Source organism: Myotis yumanensis, unplaced genomic scaffold, assembly GCF_028538775.1.
Source record: "Myotis yumanensis isolate MYYU_CA2020_CCGP unplaced genomic scaffold, mMyoYum1.0.hap1 SCAF_1, whole genome shotgun sequence".
Classification (NCBI taxonomy): Eukaryota; Metazoa; Chordata; class Mammalia; order Chiroptera; family Vespertilionidae; genus Myotis; species Myotis yumanensis.
In genome coordinates, this window is record NW_027223752.1 from 51,884,117 (window position 1) to 51,905,536 (window position 21,420).

Sequence of the window (21,420 nt, forward strand, 5' to 3'; positions counted from 1 at the left end):
AACAAAATCCCAAGGTAAACTCATCTATGTTTTATGCATGGTATTCAGAGAGTGAAAATCACTCCACGTGAGTATTGTAATTAGATGATAGGCACAGGGATAGGGAATAGTATGGGCTTCTATTTTAGAGTTATGCTCACTGTCTGCTAGAGATGCAACAACACATTTGACATATTTTGAAATATATAATTTTATTAATTTCCGAGAGGGAGGGAAAGGGAGAGATAGAAACATCAATGATAAGAATCATTGATCAGCTGCCTCCTACATGCCTCCTGCCTCCTGCATGCCCCCACTGGGGCTCAGCCTGCAACCCAGGCATGTGTCCAGGGGAATCCAACAGCCTTTCAGATTCATAGGTCAATGCTCAGCCATGTCAATGCTGGCATATTTTTAACACCGAGACTATACATGTCTCAAGAAAGCATTTTGTTAATTTGTTTTCTTTATGTGTGTTTGGATATACAACTCACTCAGTTTTCCCCTTAGTTTCACACCATCCTAAAAACATAAATTAAAAAAAAAAAAAAAGCCCTATAAATAAATTGCATTAGCTTCCTTTTCTCCCATTCTGTAGCATTGTTTTAGTCAGTGGAGAGAGTTCCTCCCTGAAGTATTAAAGGAAAGTTCTATTTATTTTGATTTGCATGAAAAAGTCCGCTTCATTTCAGGTTTCACTTCCAGGAGTGAATCACTAATGGATTGAACCCTGCGGTAACTTTTGAATAAATGGTAAAAATTCTCGTTCTTTGCTCCCCTCGGCCCCCCCTCGCAGCAGACCCATTTCCCTAGTTCGAAAGGTTTTCCCTCCCGAGTTCAAAATCTTAAAAACCCCCCCTGGAGCCACCCCAGGAAGGCACCCCGCCACCGCCCATCTGGGGCGGTACCAGTCGAATCACAAGCTTCTGCCAGTTGATGGACGGGTCAGCACTGTGCCAAGAACCTGCAGCGGTCTCCCTGGACGCTGGCCATTGGTTGCGGGGGCCCGCGCGGAACCAATGGGGAGAAGGCGCGGAACCAATGGGGAGAGTCCCCGCTGTGCGCGGGAAAGAGACCAGTATAAACCGTGCCCGGGAGGTTGCCGTTCTTGTTCTTGCCCAGTGAGACGCCCTCCGTGGGAAAGCCAGCGGGTTGCTCTCACCTCCTCGCGTCCCAGTATGGTGCGGACTAGAGCGGACAGTCTCCCGGGCACCTACAGAAAAGGTGAGGCAGTCAAGCGGGTAGTGGAGGGCCGGGTGTACCCCTCACCGTGTCCCCCTCCCGCCCCCCCAACCCCCCGCCACCCCGCCGGCGGAAGAAGCGTGTGGGGGATGGGGGGCCCTGGCCTTGTGTGCCAGACTTAGAGAAGCCTGGGAAGCAGCGGCCCAGCTGCTTAAAGGGGGGTGGCGGGGGTGGGGGCGGGGAGGGTTATCCTGGGGCTCTCCGAGAGCTGGCGTCTGGGACTGTGGAGCTTGGGGCTCAGTGTCGGAACCTTACTGCCCCCTTCTAAACGCCCTCCTCTGCCTCTTTCCGCAGTGGTGGCTGCTCGAGCCCCCAGGAAGGTGCTTGGTTCCGCCACCTCTGCTGCTAATTTCACTTCGCCTTCTTCTAGGAAAGGTAAGAAGCGCGCCTGCAAGCGCCTGGAGGAACCCTCTCAAAAGGGGATCAGACCTAGCACCACAATTCTCCCCTTGGTACCACATTTCTCCTGATCTGCAAGCACCCTTACCCATCGTGGAATTTATTTTCCCGAGATCCTCATGCCCGAATTTCTTCCTTGTCCTATGATATAATGAGGGGGCTTTGGTGTCTTGGAGAGTTGGTGCAGAGGAGGGGAAAAGAATCTCAAGCCTCGATGTTAGGGATAAATACAATTTATTTTCAAACCTATTTTTTCTGGTTTAGTGTGTTGTTTCAATATTGACAAATGCCATTTATTTTATTTTATTTATTTATTTTTGACAAATGCCATTTTTTAATATATATATTTTATTGATTTTTTACAGAGGGGAAGGGAGAGCGATAGAGAGTTAGAAACATCCATGAGGGAGAAACATCGACCAGCCGCCTCCTGCACACCCCCCACTGGGGATGTGCCCGCAACCCAGGTACATGCCCTTGACCGGAATCGAACCTGGAACCCTTCAGTCCGCAGGCCGATGCTCTATCCACTGAGCCAAACCGGTTAGGGCAACAAATGCCATTTTTTATTAAAATTGGTTTTAAATATCTTTTTATTGGTTTGAGAGAGAGAGAGAGAGAGAAACATCAATGAGAGAGAAACATCATTGATTAGCTGTCTCCTGTTCGCTCCTTACTGAGAATGGAGCCTGCACACCCGCCCCCCCCCGCCCATGTGCCCATACCAGAATCGAACAAGTGACCTCCTGGTTCAGAGGTCAGTGCTCAATTCACTGAGTCACAGCTGCTGGGCTATTAAATTTTTTAAGTGACTTAAAATATATATACTAGAGTCCCGGTGCACGAAATTTGTGCACTGGGCGCGGGGGAGTGCCTCAGCCCAGCCTGTGCCCTCTTGCAGTCTGGGACCCCTTGCTCCTTACCACTTGGCTTGCTGCTTCTTAGCGCTGCCGCGGGAGAGGCTCCCACAACCACTGCTGCACTCACCAGCCATGAGCCCAGCTTCTGGCTGAGCGAAGCTCCCCATGTGGGAGTGCACTGACTACTAGGGGACAGCTCCTGTGTTGAGTGTCTGCCCCCTGGTGGTCAGTGAGCATCATAGTGACCAGTCGTTCTAGTTGCTCTGCCTTTACGTCGCTTAGGCTTTTATTATATAGGCTAGTGGCCCTGTGCATGAAATTCGTGCATGGAGATGGGGGTGTCCCTCAGCCTGGCCTGCACCCTCTCTAATCTGGGACCCCACAGGTATCGGGCCTAAACTGGCAGTTGGACATCCCTCTCACAATCCAGAACCGCTGGCTCGTAACTGCTTGCCTGCCTGCCTGTCTGATTGCCCCTAACCGCTTCTGCCTGCCAGCCTGATCATCCCCTAACCGCTCCCCTGCCGGCCTGATTGATGCCTAACTGCTCCCCTGCTCGCCTGATCGCCCCCAACTGCCCTCCCCTACCAGCCAATCACCCCCAACTGCCCTCCCCTGCTGGCCCGATCGCTCCCAACTGCCCTCCCCTACCGGCCTGATCATCCACAACTGCCCTCCTTTACTGGAACCTGCCTCCTCCGCCGGAACTGGCCTCCTCCATGCCACACAAAGCCGCAGGACCCCCAGGCCTCACCGCGCAGAACAGCTGCTGGGCCCCGCCTCCACTGTGCGGGTGGCCATCTTGTGATGACATCGTGCACACGAGGGCCACCTAGGCTTTTATTAGTATAGATTTTTATTGATTTCAGAGAGTAAAGGAGAGGGAGAGAGAGAGAGAAACATTGATGATGAGAGAATCATTGATCAGCTGTCTCCTGCATGCCCCACACTGGGATCGAGCCTGCAACCTGGACTTATGCCCTGACCAATAATTGAACTGTGACCTCCTGGTTCACAGGTTGACACTCAACCACTGAGCTATGCCTGCTAGGCTAATTGATTTTTGTTTTTTAAGTGAGAAGAAGGGAGACAGAAATACGGATGTGAGAGAGAAACATTGATTGATTGCCTCCCCTGGTGCCCAGACCAGGGATCTAACCACAACCTAGATTATGTGCCCTGACCAGAATCGAACCCACCACCTTTTGGTCAATGCTCAATCAACTGAGCCACACCAGCCAGGGCACAATGGCTTTTTCTTGTAAGAGATTATGTAAGCATCCCTTTACTAGATTAAGAATTAGGATGACAGTTACAGTACTAATCACATTGTCTTCTTTTTTAATATATATTTTATTGATTTTTTTACAGAGAGGAAGGGAGAGGGATAGAGAGTTAGAAACATCAATCAGCTGCCTCCTGCACACTCTCCACTGGGTATGTGCCCCCAACCAAGGTACATGCCCTTGACCAGAATCGAACCTGGGACCCATGAGTCTGCAGGCCAATGCACCATCCACTGAGCCAAACCATCAGGGCTAACATTGTCTTCTTAGTGTAAACATTTTGTTTTCATTCCTGCACGTTTTTCTCCCTCTCCACCCCTCTTTTGTTTTTTTGGAGTGTTTCCCAACTTTACAGCTTCTGATACTGCCTTTGGGTAGTAGCAATGAAAACCCGGTCAAGGAAATAGCTTCACACTGCTCCTGTGCAAGGATAGGTTGAAAAAATACTCTGCCATCTGATGCCTCATTCCTTTTGGTATGAAATTGAGCGGTAAGAAAGATTAATTCCACAAGGTCTAGTTAGGAATAAGGAAGCACTGTTAAGGACTTCATGGTTGTTGCTTTTTGTAAATTTCAGAGAGGAAGGGAGAGAGAACATCAATAATGAGAGCGAATCATGGACCAGCTGCCTCCCGCACTCCCCATTCTGGGGACTGAGCCCGCAACCCTGGCATGTGCCCTTGACTGGAATCGAACCTGGGATGACCCTTCAGTCTGCAGGCCAACGCTCTATCCACTGAACCAAACTAGCTAGGGCAGGACTTCATGGGTTTTTATGTTAACTCAAACTTCCCCTATTCTAAACATTTTATTAGAAAATATTTACTATTTCAATCTCTTTAGATAAAAAGGAATAATAGGTCAAAATTTTTGGAAATAGATGAATTTATGGAGAATATCTTGTACCCTGTATCACTACACTAATTTACACACAGGGACACATTGGCCCACTGTTGAAACACAACTGAGTAGGCCCTTAATGAACTTGTGTTGGAGAGATGCACCTATTAACGTATGTTACAGATCTCTATTTTTAATCAATAATCAACTATGTGAAATTGGTAATATTCTTATTTTAAAAATGAGGAAATTTAAGCTCAGGTTATATACTTTGGTAAAGGTCACACATCTAAATCTGCAGAGCTGGGTTTGAATTCTCTGCTGAACTATCCGCTGCTGTTATATACTTTCTAGTAATGAAAGCATTCTCATTAAGTTTCCTTCAAGAAAGTTATTAATCAAAGGATCACTCTTTTTTAAAGGCCATTTGTACTTTTTAAAAAGTAAAAACCATAAAACTTTAGATAGTATATATAGGAATATTTTATCAGTTTTTTTAACAGCTAGAGTTTGTGACAAATGTGTTGTAAGCAAAGGATATATGTAGTAACTTAATAATTTGCTCTTCTTAGTATTCTAATCATTACTTTGTAAAAAGGATAGAAATTTTCCCTTTATATTACTGTTTTAAATAATCAGGAATTGGATTTACCCTATGAACTAAAAAGGAGCCAAATGCTTTGAAAAGTGGAACATATTTATGTGGAAATGTTCACTGCTATACACTACTTATTTAGCCTTCTATATTTGATTTAACTAAATGACCTTATTAAATAAAAATTTGTCAGTTTGGCCTTGCCCAGTAGCTCAGTTGGTTAGAGTGTCCTCCCGATATGCCCATGTTGCGGGTTCGCAGGTCAGGTCACATATAGAAATCAACTAATGAATGCATGGATGGACGGAAGAACAACTCTCTCCCTCTCCTTCTCTTCCTCTCCCTCTTTCTATAAAATCAGTCAAAAAATAATAAAATTTTTTAAAAATTGGCAATTTATGGTACATGATGCTACCTTATATTAGGAAAAAGTGGGTCAAACTTTATCATGACAGTACACAAGTCTCTTCAAATAGGTCTTGTAGATAAAATATGAAAAATATTTTCCAGTTGTAAAAATTCCATTAATGCTATTTTTCTGGGCTAAAGGATAATGATGATAAGGTATTATACATTATACTACAATACTGTACTATATAATGTACTATTAACTGAATACAACTTTATTTTGTCACGTTTTCCAGTTCTTCATTTTAAGATGGATGTAATACCATTAATAACCTTTAGATTTGATGTTAAAAAATTGTTTCCCTCTAAGAAACAGCTATTGTATTCTTAGTTCTTATTTAGTTCCATCTGTTTATATTTTACAGCTGAAAATAAGTATGCAGGAGGGAATCCAGTTTGTGTGCGCCCAACTCCCAAATGGCAAAAAGGAATTGGAGAATTCTTCAGACTGTCCCCTAAAGATTCTGAAAAAGAGAATCGGATTCCTGAAGAGGCAGGAAGCAGTGGTTTAGGAAAAGGAAAGAGAAAGTAAGTTTTTATATTCTGCAATATAAGAAAACATTGATATTTTTGAAAATAAAAAACAATAGGATGTTGAGTAACTTTTAAGTTTCCCCTTGAGAAGTTAAGAAGATACAAACCAAAGGGTTTTTAAAACTTGTGCTGATCTCTTATTGAAAGTCACTCCCAAATTTCAAACATCAATGAAAGGTATTCTGTTTACTCATTTCAGTCACTTAAAGAGTATCAGTTTACATCAAGATGAATGCTACGTTATTAACTATTAACTATGAACTTCCTGTCTTTAATTTTTATTGTCTTTAATTTAGTCTTTAATTTTTATTGTTTGTTTTCGATAGTCTTTTCAAAAAAGCAATTTCCATGTTGATTTATCTAGTTTGAGTTTCATTAATACTGCCCCTTAAAAAACCATTAGTTCAACCTCCAGAAGAAATATATAACCAATGTAGAAAAGTTGGAAAATGTAGAAACCCCATCGCTTAGAAAGAACCAAAATTAACTCTATTGGGTATTTTCTTTACAACTTCTCTATAAATACTAGTACACTAGAGGCCCGATGCACGAAATTCATGCAAGGGCCTTGGCTCTAGCCCCTGCCTGCTGCGGCTTTATCCCGAAGGAAGGATGTCCAGAAGGACATCTGGTCTAATTAGCATATTATGCTTTTATTATTATAGAAAAGAACACTTCAAAACAAGGTGGGAATAAAACTGCACACATGCAGAATTTAGTGTGCAAACTTTTTAGGAAGATACCTCATGCTTTATAAGCTTTAATGGGGTGGGAAGTTAATGCTAATGGTAAGTGCTAAGCAAAATTTCTGGATGCAAAAGTACAATCTTTATTGCAAAAGTACCAAATGTCTCGTATACCAAATATAAACAATACTAAATGAAAATATACCAAATATCAATAGAAATCATCTCTGAGTAAAAATCTCATACTTACTAAGTGCTACCAATTTTCTTTTTTCTTTTTCTTTCTTTTTTTAAAAAATGATGTTGACTTTAACTTTTTGTTGTTGTTGTTTTTTTATATATTTTATTGATTTTAGAGAGGAAGGGAGAGGGAGAGAGAGCTAGAAATATCAATGATGAGCGAATCATTGATTGGCTACCTCCTGCACACCTCCTACTGGGGATCGAGCCCGAAACCCAGGCATGTGCCCTTGGCAGGAATCGAACCTGGGACCCTTCAATCCGCAGGCCAAAAAGTCCACAGGGCTTCTTCTTTTTCTTTTAATATCCCCAAAGCAGCATTTATTTATCCATTGAATTCCAAAACATTTCATTTAGAAGTATGGCATTTCAATAATTACCCATCTTTATTGACATGGGCTGATACACAAAGACAATAATCAAAATTACAACAAGTAAATCCATGATTCTTAAACAATTGCAACCCTCCCACCCCCCAAAAGTTACAACTATCAAAACTTTAGATGCATTGTGTTGAAAAGAAGGTTTGTGCACATCATAATTTAAAGAGGCATAACAGGGTGCTACTGAAACCTCACGTTAACAGTTTATTTTAAAGCTGATAGAGGGGCTCCAGTGGCGCAATCGGTTAGCGCGCGGTACTTATAAAGCTGATAGAAAGGAGCAAGTGTTCTCTTTGTATCAGCTTCCCTTAACAGTTTTCCAATCAATGAAGAAAGAGGTGGGAGGGTGAATTCAATTTTGCATGTACAAGATGTACACTGCTTATTAACAAAACACTATCAGCTCACTTTAAATGGATTATTTAAATATCATGATAGCCTGTTTTGGCTAATTCTTTTTTTTTAAACTTCCCCATTGCTTTCACCTGGAATTCACAACTATCAAGAGGCATAGTAAAATGCCTCACTCAGAATGCACTTGTCTCCATAATTTGAAAAGCATGCTCCTGTGGGCTCAAAGCAACCAGCAATCCAGCAATGAAGATTTATTTGAAACTGCTTCCCAGGAGGCAGGGGAGGAGATCTGAGTAGCTGTGCTGCCAATACAGATAGATTTAGCGCTAAATATTTTGTGATTGTGGCAATGAAGAATTGGTGATGATGGGGGTTGTAGGTGAAGGAAAGGCCAGGGGTCCAAAGGCTCTTCAGTTACTTTCTCCTGCTTCTTCATCCTGCTGCTCGCTTATCCAGAGGGTGAGGTTGTCTCACAAGTGCTATGAATTTAAGAAGCAGGGGAAAGCCTGCCAGCGTGACTCAGTGGTTGAGCATCCACCTATGAACCAGGAGGTCACAGTTTCAGGTCAGGGCACATGCCCGGGTTGTGGGAACGATCCCCAGTGTAGGGCATGCAGGAGGCAGCCAATCAGTGATCTCTCTCATCATTGATGTTTCTTTTTCCTTTTTTAATCCTCACCAGAGGATATTTTTTCTTTGATTTGTAGAGAGAGTAGAGAAAGGGAAAGATAGAAATATCAATGTGAGAGAGACACATCAATTGGTGCCTCCTGCACATCCTCCAATCAGGGCCCAGGCAGGGGGGGAGCTTGCAACTTGCCCTTGACTGGAATTGAACCTGGGACCCTTTGGTCCACAGGCCAAGGCACTATCCACTGAGCCAAATCAGCTAGGGCTCATCAGTGATGTTTCTATCTCTCTCTTCCTCTCCCTTCCTCTCTGAAATCAATAAAAATATATTTTTTAATAAAAAAAATAGAATCAGGGAAATAAATAATGCCACTTGGAAGAAAAGACAATGGAACTTTCTTTAATATAGATTTATAAGTGACTAGAGGCCTCGTGCATGAAATTCTTGCACTTGGGGGATCCCTCAGCTCGGCCTGTGCCCTCTCGCAGTCCAGGAGCCCTCAGGGGATGTCCGACTGATGGCTTAGGCTCCTGGGCCTAAGCCATCAGTCAGACATCCTTAGCACTGCCGCAGAGGCGGGTGAGGCTCCCACCGCCACCACTGCATTTGCCAGCCATGAGCCCGGCTTCTGGCTGACCAGCACTCCCCCTATGGGAGTGCACTGACCACCAGGGGGCAACTCCTGCATTGAGCGTCTGCCCCCTGGTGGTCAGTGCACGTCATAGCGACTGGTCATTCTGCTGTTCGGTCTATTTGCATATTAGCCTTTTATTGTATAGGATAGAGGTCTAAGCTCTCTAAATAACTTTGAAATATTTTGTTATGAAAACATCATTTGATTGGGGGTGGGCAGTGGTGAGGACAGTGGTGGGCGGGTCATGCCACATCACTGCCATTATGATGCCTCCTGATTTAAGACTCTGCTAGTTATTTCCCTGCACCATGCAAGAGCCCAAGATCCTCCAGCACACCAAGTGGCGGTCCTGAGCCAAGGTGTGGTGACCAACATGGGCATGGGGATGGTGGCCAGACTCAGTCTGGGGCTGCTGCTTCTGGTGCTGTTTCTACCCACGCAGATTTATTCAGAAGTTCCTTTGATCAGCACACCAGAACCTCCTGAACCCACAACGCTATCCAAATGTGCCTTGAAGTTATCAGCCAGTCTCCTTGTGGTCTTGTTTGCGCTTCTACATCTCTACCTGTAAGAGACTCAGGCCAAAAAATATCTACAGTTCACCAACCCATATTCTACAGCCCAATCCATATGGCATCTTGAAGTACAATGTGACAAGGAAAAACAGGTCTTCATCAAATCTACTAATTACTAATCTACCAATGCAGAAAATATTGAGAATCTCATATTGGACTGGTTTAAAGTATATCTGCAGCTTTGACTACGTAATGAATGCCAATAGTAAATCTGCTGGAGTTTCATGTACAAGAACAAAGAGACAACTTAGAAAATTAATGTTGTGATAAAATGTAGCTTAAAAGTTTTAAGTATGGACACCTAAAACTTTACTTTGAAAAGAAGAATAATTTCACCTGGACCTAGGGAAAAAGGATGAACTGTGGAATGGAGAGTCAGTTTTTACTTGGCTTCATTAAATCTAGGAGGCAGTAAAAGGATTAGGTAGTATAAAAAGCTTCCATGATTTCATTTATGTGTACACTAGAGGCCTGGTGCACAAAATTTGTGCATGGGTGCAGTCTCCCTAGGCCTGGCCGGCTATTGAAGCGCGAATGTCTGGAGTGGAAGGACAGGTCCCAGCTGACCTCTGGGCAGCACCTGGGCCTCCCATCCCCCTCCCCCACCCTGTCCCCTTGAGTCACAGCGCCGGAGTCCCCACATGGAGATGCGGTGAGCATGGCCAGATGCCATGGGCCAGGGCACAGCGTGAGCCTCTGGGCTGCCCAGCATCGCCACACAGTAGCCGGGTGGGCAACGTGCTCTCTCCTGGTTGCCTTGCAGATCAGCTCCTGTGCAAACCCACGGGGACAGCTCCTGCAGTCCCAGCAGCTGTGGCCTGGCTCACCCAGAAGAGGCTGTGTGGGTGTGGGGTGGGCTCCTCTCAGGCGCCCAGCACCTGAGCAGGGCGAGGGGGTGGGGGGTGGGGGCTTCCCGGTGCGTGAGCCCTGGCATCCTGGGAAGGGGTACCAGGCAGAGTGAGAGTGAGCTCGGTGGACACCCCACATTTTCACTGCACCTCCATCCCCATCACCCCCGCCCAGGTGCACTGGGAGGTTGGTCGCCTCCACCCACCCCCAGTTCCCCATCCCAGCCCAGGTCCCGGCCCTGATCAGGTGATCAGGGCCTGCCAGCCACTGGTCGCCATCTGTAGGGCAATTGATTGGGGCTGGGCCCCTCGCCCCACTCAGTGCCTGGAAGCCAGTTGGCGGCCCCGTCCCCCCCTGCTCCCCCTCCCCCCCACTGCTGCTGTTCACCGTCTGAGGGGTGATCGGCAGGGCGATTGGGCCCCGCTTGCACCCACCTTGGCCTTGTGCTGCCTGCTCAACTGCAACACCCGCCATATTCTGCGCCACCACCTTGTGGTCAGCATACATCATAGACTGCGGTCGAACTCCTGGTCTCCCAGTCAAACTCCTGGTCAAATGACCACCCGAGGAGACAATTTGCATATTAGGCTTTTATTAGTAAGACTGGAAGGAACCAAAGGTGTTACTATAAACTCTTTGTATTTCAGCAGTCCTAATTTGTTTTTAAATTTTAATTTTTTATGTTTTTTACTGAGATTTTACAGAGAGGGAGAGAGAAAAACATCAATGTGAGAGAGAAACATCAATTGGTTGCCTGCCATTCACACCCCAATAGGGGATCGAATCCACAATTTGGGTATATGCCCTAATCAGGAATTGAACCCGTCACCTTTCAGTGAATGGGAGGACACTCCAACCAACTGGGCCACATCTGCCAGGGCATCTGCAGTCCTAATTTAATGTTGATAGATTCCACATAAACTTTTACATTGTTAAATTTTCACTATTTTCTTGGGAACTTAACTCTTTCCTCTGGGGTTTTTGTGTTTGATTTTGCGTTTGACTTTATGTAGTAATTGACATGTGCCAGGACAATGCTGGATTCAAATCTACTACAAATCTAATAATGAGTAATTCTTGGATATACACTTAAAATTCAAATGACAGGTATTTCCTGTCACATTCTCACCCAATAGGTGTCGGGTGAATTTCCCGACAAAATATAAGCTGGCGCGGGCAATTATTTAGGTTTCCCGCGCAAAATCAGAGTTAGTTTAAAATTCCTATGTCTTTTGAAGTATGGGTTCGATTGAAATGGGTATGAAACGGTTCGCATACGCAGGTAGGTATCTTTGAAACAAATATTTGGTAATACGCAGTTACAATCGGCCCGAATTTACACGTTTCCCGCACTCCACCGCAAATCTATATGAACCGAGTTAAGACGGCTCCCGCCGAGTACGCGCAATTCACGCGAGCCGACTTAACTCGTTTCCCGCAACCCAAGTGTTAATTTATCTTTTTATTGATTTCAGAGAGGAAGGGAGAGAGAGATAGAATGATGAGAGAGACTCATCAAATGGCTACCTCCTGCACATCCTCTACTGGGTATCAAGCCCACAACCGGGGCATGTGCCCTGACCAGAAATGGAACTGTGACCTCCTGGTTCATAGGTGGACATTCAACCACTGAGCCAGACCATCTGGGCTGGAGTTCCATATTCTTTTAGCTAACTTGAATCACTTACAATGATTTTGAAAATTAGAAGTACATTGACATTGTTAAAATACTGTTTTTAATTTCTGCATATGCTGAATAATTTTTACAATTTAAAAACTTAACTGTTTTGAAGGCATATTTGACAAATCTTGAAACTAAGAGGCGATTATATGAAGAAGACATAAATAATACATATTTATGTATTGGCAACTTGCCTGCATTCAATTTACAACTCTTTTGTGCTCTTTCTGTAAATATTTTTTAAAACTTCTTGAATCAGAATAGTTACCTTTGGAACACTCTCTATCAGTCAGTGTTTTTAGATTATTAGAACCTGGTCTAAGTGTACTTGATTTTGGAAATTAAAACTTTTTTATAACTGCTTTGATATACAAAAGCCTTTTTAGAAATAGACACTCCATGAAATATTTGGTTCACATGTCACACACTGATGCTTAGATTTTATAGAATCCAGCATGGCCATAGTACTCTTAAGTCTTAAACCAGCAGTTCTCAACCTGTGGGTCACGAACAATGAAAATACATCCTGCATATCAGATATTTACGTTACGATTCAAAACAGTAGCAAAATTACAGTTATGAAGTAGCAACTTGAGAACCACTGTAAGACTTAAAGTAATATTTGCCATCTTTATTTTTATTTTTTTAAATATATCTTTATTGATTTCAGAGAGGAGGGAAGAGGGAGAGAGAGATAGAAACATCAATGTTGAGACTCATTGATCGGCTGTCTCCTGCACGCCCCCTACTGGGGATCAAGCCTGCAACCTGGGCATGTGCCCCTGACTGGAATCGAACCCAGGACTCTTCAGTCCGCAGGCTGATGCTCTATCCACTGAGCCAAACCAGCTAAGGCCAACTTTATTGTTTTTCATATTTTTATTGAATTTAGTGGGGTGATATTAGTTAATAAAATTATATAGTTTTCAGATGTACAATTCTATAATATATCAGCTGTATATTGTATTGTGTTTACCACCACAAGTCAAATCTCCTTCCATCATCATTTATCCTCCCTATACTTTTTTCTATCTCCCCCCAAAATATTTGCCATCTTTAGAAAACTACACAGGAACAACCAGATCAACATCTCAAGCATTATGAGATCTGTGTGTGTGAATACTTTTTTTTTGACCTTATATCTGAACACTGTACATCCGTTTTGGATTGTACATTGTGTTTGGAATTGATTTGCATTTAACACAAAAATAAAGATAAAATGGCTGGAAGAGCAATTAAATAAAAGTAAATGGCTGGAAGAACAATTAAAACAAAGTATTTGAGTCCTGCCAGCATGGCTCAGTGGTTGAGCATCCATCTATGAACCAGGAAGTGGAGGTCACATGACACAGGCTGCGGACTTGATCCTCTATAGGGGGCGTGCAGGAGGCAGCTGATCAATGATTCTCTTTCATCAATGATGTTTCTCTTTCCTTCTCCCTTCCTCTCTGAAATCAATAAAAGTTCTTCTATAAAAAGAACAAAACAAGTATTTGACGCATAAAGTGATGTTTATGCATATACATTTCTAAGAATTATTCAATACTGTTCATAAGGTCATTTAGTAAATGGTTACTAAGCTCTTACTGTCTTATGAGATATTTAAAAAGAATGTCAAATTTTGGAGTAGAAACTACATTTTAGACTTTTTGGCAATATTATTATTTTTGGTTTTAATAAAAATCAACAACCAAAGAGATAAATTTTTGGTTAGTGCCTTTTAATAGACTTGATTTAATGATCCTGTAAGTGTCTTCTAGTTCACTCATTGTCTGGAACCATTCTTCCTTGTACTTTCTCATTCTAATATGAACAAGCTAATAGTCATTATCAGCTCTAGAATAAATTACAATTCTTTTGAATTATTTGTGACTTCCATTAAGGAAACAAAATATTTGGTAATGCAGCCCAATATGGCTATACCATTGATCATCATAGCAATACAACCTATATTACAGGCTTTCTATCATATGGAGAAAGATTACACATATATTCTCATTAAAAACTTTGATGTATGGTATAAAAAGGATGTTTATATTATTCCTTTAGCCTCCTTTTCAAAAAAAATTTTAATTGACTTTTGAGAGAGGAAGGGAAAAGGAAAGAGAGGCAGAGAAACATCAATGTAAAAGTGAAACGTTGAGTTGCTGCCTCCTGCATGCCCCCTACCAGGGATCAATACCCACAACCTGGGCATGTGCCCTGATGGAGAATCAAACTGATATTCTTTTTTTTTTTTTTTTAATATATTTTATTGATTTTTTACAGAGAGGAAGGGAGAGGGATAGAGAGTTAGAAACATCGATGAGAGAGAAACATCGATCAGCTGCCTCCTGCACACTCCCCACTGGAGATGTGCCCGCAACCAAGGTACATGCCCTTGACCGGAATCGAACCTGGGACCTTTGAGTCCGCAGGCCGACGCTCTATCCGCTGAGCCAAACCAGTTAGGGCGATATTCTTTTTTAATATATTTATTTATTTTTATTTCAGAGAGGAAGGGAGAGGGAGAGAGACATAGAAACATCAATGATGAGAGGGAATCATTGATTGGCTGCCTCCTGCATGCCCGGTATGGGGATTGAGCCCACAACCCGGCAGGTACCCTGACTGGGAATGGAACCGTGACCTCCTTGTTCATAGGTCGACATTCAACACTGAGCTACACCGGCTAGGCCAAACTGGTATTCTTAAGGTGCACAGGTTGATGCCCAACCAACTAAGCCACACCGACCAGGGCAAGCCTCTTTCTTTGTTGTTTTGCAAGCCTCTTTCTTAAATCGGTCTTTGTTGTAATTACCCATTTATTGATAGTAAATCAATAGAGTAACTATTAATAGTAAATAGCAAACCATCAGTTTATCAAAGGACTTCTGCTATTAACTCCCCAGTTAATAATCTAGAATATGATATCTCCTATGGCTTTATTTCCCCCACAAAGGCAGGATAATCTCCATTAGTTACATGGGGGAGAGTCAGAATCAAGAAAGACTAGCAGCTACTTAAAACCTGAACAGAACCATGATACCAAAAGTAAATCAAATCCTTGTGAAAAGGAACTTTGGTTCATGATGGTATTCATTTGTTAACTATTAAATTTCTAGGAAAATAAAATAAAGACATCTCCGTAATCTAATAGGTGAGTCAATGATAATTTCATACCAAGTCAAAATACCTTTGTTTTAGCTTTCTTCTTTCACTAATTCTATGACCATTCAGCTTACTGGATCTAAATTGAAAGCTGATTATTTTAGGATAGATCTCACAAATTTTCATCCACTCTAAAAAAGAAAAATTCTGATTTATGATTATGTGGGTTTTTAAAAAATATTTTTATTGATTTTAGAGAGGAAGTGAGAAGGAGATAGAGATAGAAACATCAATGATGAGAATCATTGATGGGCTGCCTCCTGCACGCCCCCTACTGGGGATTGAGCCCACAACCTGCGCACGTGCCCTTGACTGGAATCGAACCCGAGACCACCCTCCAGACTGCAGGCCAACAGTCTATCCACTGAGCCAAACCAGCTAGGGCATGATTACGTTTTTGATTCATATTGTTCAAAAGGATGTACAGTCAAATATGATAACTTTTCTCTGCTCCAATAGATTATTAATTATTATTATTTGCTTTCTACTATCACAAAGTTCTTGCTGAAGGATTTTATTCCACTTTTATTATCCATTTAACATGTTGAAATAAGATGTTATAGGAACATATTTCTTTTTTTTAATAAAAATGGCAACATATCCTAAAGAAGAAACACTGATTCTATAAATTGACAAAATAAATTGTTAAACATTTTGTTGCCCTAGCACAGGGGTGGGGAACCTTTTTTCTGCCAAGGGCCATTTGGATATTTATAACATCATTCGAGGGCCATACAGAATTATCAACCTAGCCTGCTATATTTGGTTAAACATTTAATTAACTCACCCCTAAAGTCTAGCACTAGGAATTTGTAGGTGTTTATCAATTAACGGTTTTATTTTTCTCTCATTTCCAGTCACTTGATCAGACCCACTGCACTGTTAATTAATATTCCTGATTTATATGTTTGTAACTATTTTTTTTTAAAAAAACCAGTTGATATTGACTATTGAAGTTCTCTGTTCTTTCCACAGAGTACATCCTTTGCCACCTGATGACACAGATGACGAAGAAGAATAAAACTTTCTTATTCATCCTTGACTAATGTCTCCTGTTTACTCTGGTATTCTAGGATGTAAATTTGCATAAATGTATTTGTACCAGTTAGCTTTGTTGAATAGGCATTTAATTAAAAATGAGGGTTACAAATAGTTATTCAAAAGCAACTAGTTAAGATATTGCAAGATTTACGAGATAATTATGGTTATTTACCTTAGTATTCAATATAATGCAGTATTTGGTTTCTTTTACCTATTATTAAGCTTCTTGTTCTTGCTAAAAAGAAATCATTGCATGTTGTATACAACAAATCTGCTGTATTTGAGATTTGCTTAGATTTTTGTACTGCTGCCATTTTTACTGGCATTAGATTTTTATTTTCGTTCCTTTTATTTGATTTAAAAAGCAGAGTTGGATTTCTGCACATTTAAAAAAAATCAGTATTAATTAAGCCACACCTGTATTCTGTTTAAGAATGGGGGCCAATGTTGAAAAAATTTGATGGCTATCTGTGTTTTCCATAGAAACAAGTAAGGGCAATTTGATCCTGAGGGTTTCAGGCAGGAAGATGTCATAGACTACATTAAAAGAGAAGAATTTTCTTAGAATATGCATTTGGTTTGGTATCATAAAATAGTGCTCTCTGGAAATCAATAAATCATGAAAGGCAAACATGCCATAAACCCAGAGCTATGTCTAAAGTTCTTAGAGCTACCTTTATATTTTTCAAGATAACAGGGGTATAATTGAAGAGGTGGGTATAATATAACTTAGTAACAGTAATTCTTGCTTCCTCATCACATTTTTTTGCTGACATCTGTTGTCAAAATTAACCATGTTTTAACAGATATGTTTTTCTGAAGTTTGTTTTTAATAAATGAATACTTATTTTCACAATAGATTATATCCATTTGTGTGCTTTCTAAGATTCTACTAGATACTTCTCTTTTATTTCTTCCAAATACAAATTTGTGCATTAATCTGATTTTATCACCTTCCACACTGAGTCCTGATGATTCTAGATTACATTTTTTTTGTCTTAGAGGTCGCTATTAAATAAAATGTTACTGAATTTCAAGTAGAGTTTTATTTTAAGTACTTCCTTGATAGGTAGGCTTCTTATTAAGGAGTAACTCAAATCAACTCTTATTAAAGTCAAGTTTTGATGGGTCTGAAACCTGATTTATTATTTTTCACTGATGGAGAGAGAAACTTTTTGGTGGTGTGTCTCATGAAGTATAATTTTGATATATAATTTTTAAAAAATTTGATCTAATGAAAGTACAGTCTCTTCAAATATACAACATTTGATGATGTCTCACTTTTTAAATTTTTTATTTTTTAAAATAAATCTTTATTGTTCAGATATTACTGATGTTCCTCTTTTTTTTCCCCCCATTGCTCCCCTCCACTCAGTTCCCACCACCCATGTCCTTCCCCCCCCCGCCCCCCCCCCCCGCCACTGTCCTCATGTCTCACTTTTATTAGGCAGAGGTGTCTGTTCCATGTAATGTTTTTCTGTCAAAGCTTTTTGAAAATTAGGTCGGCAATTTAGCCTCTTCTAAAAACATAAGGGAAGTATACCCTGTTTCCATTGAAATTGGTTGGCAACTATTTGTTTTTTGTTTGTTTGTATTGATTTTTAGCGACAGATGTGAGAGCTTAACATCTATGGATCGATTGCCTTCTGCATTCCCCCTACCTGGTGAATAAAGCCCGCAACCCGGGCATATGCCGTGACTGGGAATCAAATTGGTGACTTCTCAGTGCATGGGGCGATGCTCAACCAACTGAGCCACACCGGCCAGGGCTGCAACTCTTAATTGTGAAAAACATCATGAGTTAAAATTTTGAATTTTTGTAACTTCCCCTCCTTCCTATTCTTCCCTCCCCCTTCCTATTCTTGTTTCTGTCTTTGACATACACAGAGAACAAGTTATTCCTTCCACATGACAATCTTCAAGTACTTAAAGATAGCTGTTATAGCTTTAGCTTTCTCTTCCTAAGGCTAAACATTCTATTGTTTATGTCACATATATCCTAAGTTAGTTTCTCTAAGTCCCTTGTATAAGGGGCTATGTTTTGTGTTGTATATTGCTTAGGTACATAAACTGATCCAAGTAGTCATTAATTGTTAGACTTTAGTTTTTGTATCTTTTATATTTGGAGATGCCAATGGAACTCTAAGAATATTTAAATATTCATTATTGCATAACAGTTATATTTCCCAAAAATAAACATTAGATACCCTAATTCTTTCTTAAATTATTAGAAAGAGCAATAAAAAATGAAAAAAAAAAAGCTTTTAAGAACTGAGAAAAGCCTGGAGGTTATATCTACAGGATAAACCAGCTGTGGGCAAACTACGGCCCGCGGGCGGGATCCGGCTCATTTGAAATGAATAAAACTAAAAAAAAAAAAAGACCGTACCCTTTTATGTAATGATGTTTACTTTGAATTTATATTAGTTCACACAAACACTCCATCCATGCTTTTGTTCCGGCCCTCCGCTCCAGTTTAAGAACCCATTGTGGCCCTCGAGTCAAAAAGTTTGCCCACCCCTGGGATAAACGTACTGACTTTGAAGGCTATTTGAGATCTAGTTTAGATCTGAAAGCACTGTCTTAATTATGGTTCATATTAAGAATATGGACTCCTGTCCTAGCCGGTTTGGCTCAGTGGATAGAGGGTCGGTGTGTGGACTGAAGAGTTCTGGGTTTGATTCTGGTCAAGGGCACATGCCCGGGTTGCAGGAGGCAACCAATCAATGATTCATCATTGATGTTTCTATCTCCCTTCCTCTCTGAAATCAATACAAATATAAAAAGAAAAAAAAAGAATATGGACTCCAATAGTACTGCTCACAAAGTCCTGTAAGTGTAGTTAAACTCACCTAGCTAATTTTAGGTGTGGGTTGTGCTCTTTATCTTTAGAGGCCTCTAAACAATGACTACACTGAAAATGATAGAATAATAGAAGTCATGTGACTATTTAGGAGTCAAGCCAGTTACAAACCTATCAAAAAGTGACTACTACTAATAAAACTATGAAGAGAGGATCTAAATAAATACTGTCATATTTCTTCAGGCAATGGGAAAAATAGATGTTGCATAGGAATTTGCATTTCTATATTGGCCTAAACTACTACATTTAATCTTAACTATTAATTGTTCTCAATAAAACATTTCTATAGAACACATTTGCCATAATGTTTAAAAATTTTTAAAGACATGTAGTCCATTGTAGTTTTAGATAAGTCATTGTTCATTGGGCTCATAGTTTTACTTTTTTAATTTAATTTTTTAAAATAAATCTATTGGCAATTAAAATATCAGGTTCTATTTTGTCATGGTAATGGTTTATCACTTGTCACAGCCAGATTTTTTAAAGAACAATTAATTACTGGATGGCCTCAGATTCTATTTGAATTGTGTGTGTGTGTGTGTGTGTGTGTGTGTGTGTACTTCCACATGTATGCATGTCCATGAGAAGGGTTGTAATGTTTTAGATTTATTAAACAACCTACTACTGACATTTTATTTTTTATTTTTTGTTAATCCTCATGGGAAGATATTTTTCCCATTGATTTTTAGAGAGAGTGGAAGGGAGAGGGAGAGACACACAGAGGGAAACATCAATGTGAGAGAGACACATGGATTGGTTGCCTCCTGAGAGCTTGCAACTGCAGTACGTGTCCTTTGACCTGAATGGAACCCCAGATCCTTCAGTCCGAAGGCCGACACTCTATCCACTGAGCCAAACCGGTTAGGGTGAAAGACAAAGACAAAACTTACCATTCCCTATGAGAGGCTGTCAAAGGAGAATGAAGTGCATGAGAAAACTTTCATAACATTGAAGATTTTAAAAGCCCAATTGAAACACAACTGAAAATCCACAAGAGGGGGATGCTTGCTAAACTGCCAGAAAAGAGAACTCCCACAAAGGGACGAGAGAGAGAGAGAGAGAGAGAGAGAGAGAGAGAGACCAATGGGTGGCCTGGGACTCAGGGTGGGAGGAAGCAGGTGTTCATAGTTTCTCAGGGGTAGGGGTGGAGGCGTGGGCATAGCTTAAGCCAAGGGAAAAGCAAGATGGGCTTTGTGACTCCGGCTGTGAAGCGTGTGCTCTAAGACCAGGAGCAGAAGGTAGAAGGGTGTTGTCAAAGGAGAGTACACGCTTCCAGCTACCTCCTGATAGTCCCAGAAGAAATGGGGGTGCTTTTGAGGCACTTCCGCTTAGCAACCCCACGCGGTTGCTAAGGAGGGGCAGTAGTATGGTGACCCGGAAGTGGTTGTGTCAGTTTCTCGCTGACTGCTTGAAGTGTGTCCTACCTAGAGCGCCCGGGTGCTTTGCGCCAGGCCGAGGGTGGGGCCAGCGTTAGTGGTTCCGGCTCGGCTCCTGTCGCCCCTCGGCTCCTCGCCTTCCCCCTCCCCTCCCACACCTCTCCTCCCTCCGCTTCCTGGGAAAGAGAGAAGCTACCACTGTGGGTGGGTACAGAAGCGCTCGTCGCCTCTGGGAGGGGTCCGCGCCGGCCCCTTGTGATCCTCGAAGCACCACCGGACCAGGTACTCGCTCCGGCGTCGACGGGGTCCCGGAGGTTGGAGCCTGAGGTGGGTGTGTGTGTGGGGCGGGGGGACTGGTTGCGGGGGGAGGGGGGCGGGCCGCGTTCTCCGGGTCGGGAAAGGGGACGCCGAGATGCTGGGTGGGGCGCAGGCCGGCGCTGGTGTCTGTGGAGGCTGCGGGGGTGGAGAGGAGGGGCTGGTGGAAACCGCCGGCGGAGAGTTTCGGGTGGCTGGGTGAATGTTGCGGAGGAGGCTCCCCTTTGGATGCAGAAGACTTCTGCCGTGTGGACGGGGAGTTTGCCACCTGGGGGACTCGCTCTGAAAGGGGGAGCGTTCTCCGGAGCCAAAAGGAGGGCATAGATCTCGGCAGGGTGGTTGGGGCAATCCACAGCTTCCATTGCCTGCTTTCCCTGTCCACCCCGCTGGGACATAGCCCGGTTTTGAGGTTTTGGGGGATTGTGACTCGGCTGGACACCGTGGGGAGCCGCCCTTGACCGAGCTAGGGCCGAAGAGTGGGTAAGGAGACCTCCCTCCA

General features: G+C 42.2%; 2 protein-coding genes across 7 annotated transcripts in view; both read left to right on the top strand.

Annotated features, from left to right (window-relative positions):
• Positions 1 to 1,076: 1,076 nt before the first annotated feature.
• Positions 1,077 to 17,596, top strand: PCLAF (PCNA clamp associated factor). The gene is made up of 4 exons (XM_070404201.1): positions 1,077 to 1,203; positions 1,516 to 1,596; positions 5,975 to 6,137; positions 16,302 to 17,596. The coding sequence occupies exons 1-4, from the start codon at positions 1,158 to 1,160 to the stop codon at positions 16,345 to 16,347; spliced, it is 336 nt and encodes a 111-aa protein (XP_070260302.1). The 5' UTR covers positions 1,077 to 1,157; the 3' UTR covers positions 16,348 to 17,596.
• A 3,122-nt stretch (positions 17,597 to 20,718) lies between these two features.
• CSNK1G1 (casein kinase 1 gamma 1) overlaps positions 20,719 to 21,420 on the top strand; it is a 164,318-nt gene continuing 163,616 nt past the window's right edge. For 4 of the 6 annotated variants that reach the window (XR_011472207.1, XM_070421106.1, XM_070421148.1 and 1 more), the window contains exon 1: positions 20,719 to 20,933. The gene's annotated coding sequence lies outside the window, so the exon portion shown is untranslated. Of the gene's footprint in view, positions 20,934 to 21,104; positions 21,402 to 21,420 lie in introns of those variants that run through there. The other 2 variants (XM_070421115.1, XM_070421125.1) reach the window with 2 other exon arrangements.

Coding starts and splice junctions, on each gene's coding strand:
- PCLAF (XM_070404201.1), top strand. CDS start 1,158: ATGGTGCGGACTAGAGCGGACAGTCTCCCGGGCACCTACAGAAAAG. Junction 1,597..5,974: donor TTCGCCTTCTTCTAGGAAAG/GTAAGAAGCGCG, acceptor TATATTTTACAG/CTGAAAATAAGTATGCAGGA. Junction 6,138..16,301: donor TTAGGAAAAGGAAAGAGAAA/GTAAGTTTTTAT, acceptor TTCTTTCCACAG/AGTACATCCTTTGCCACCTG.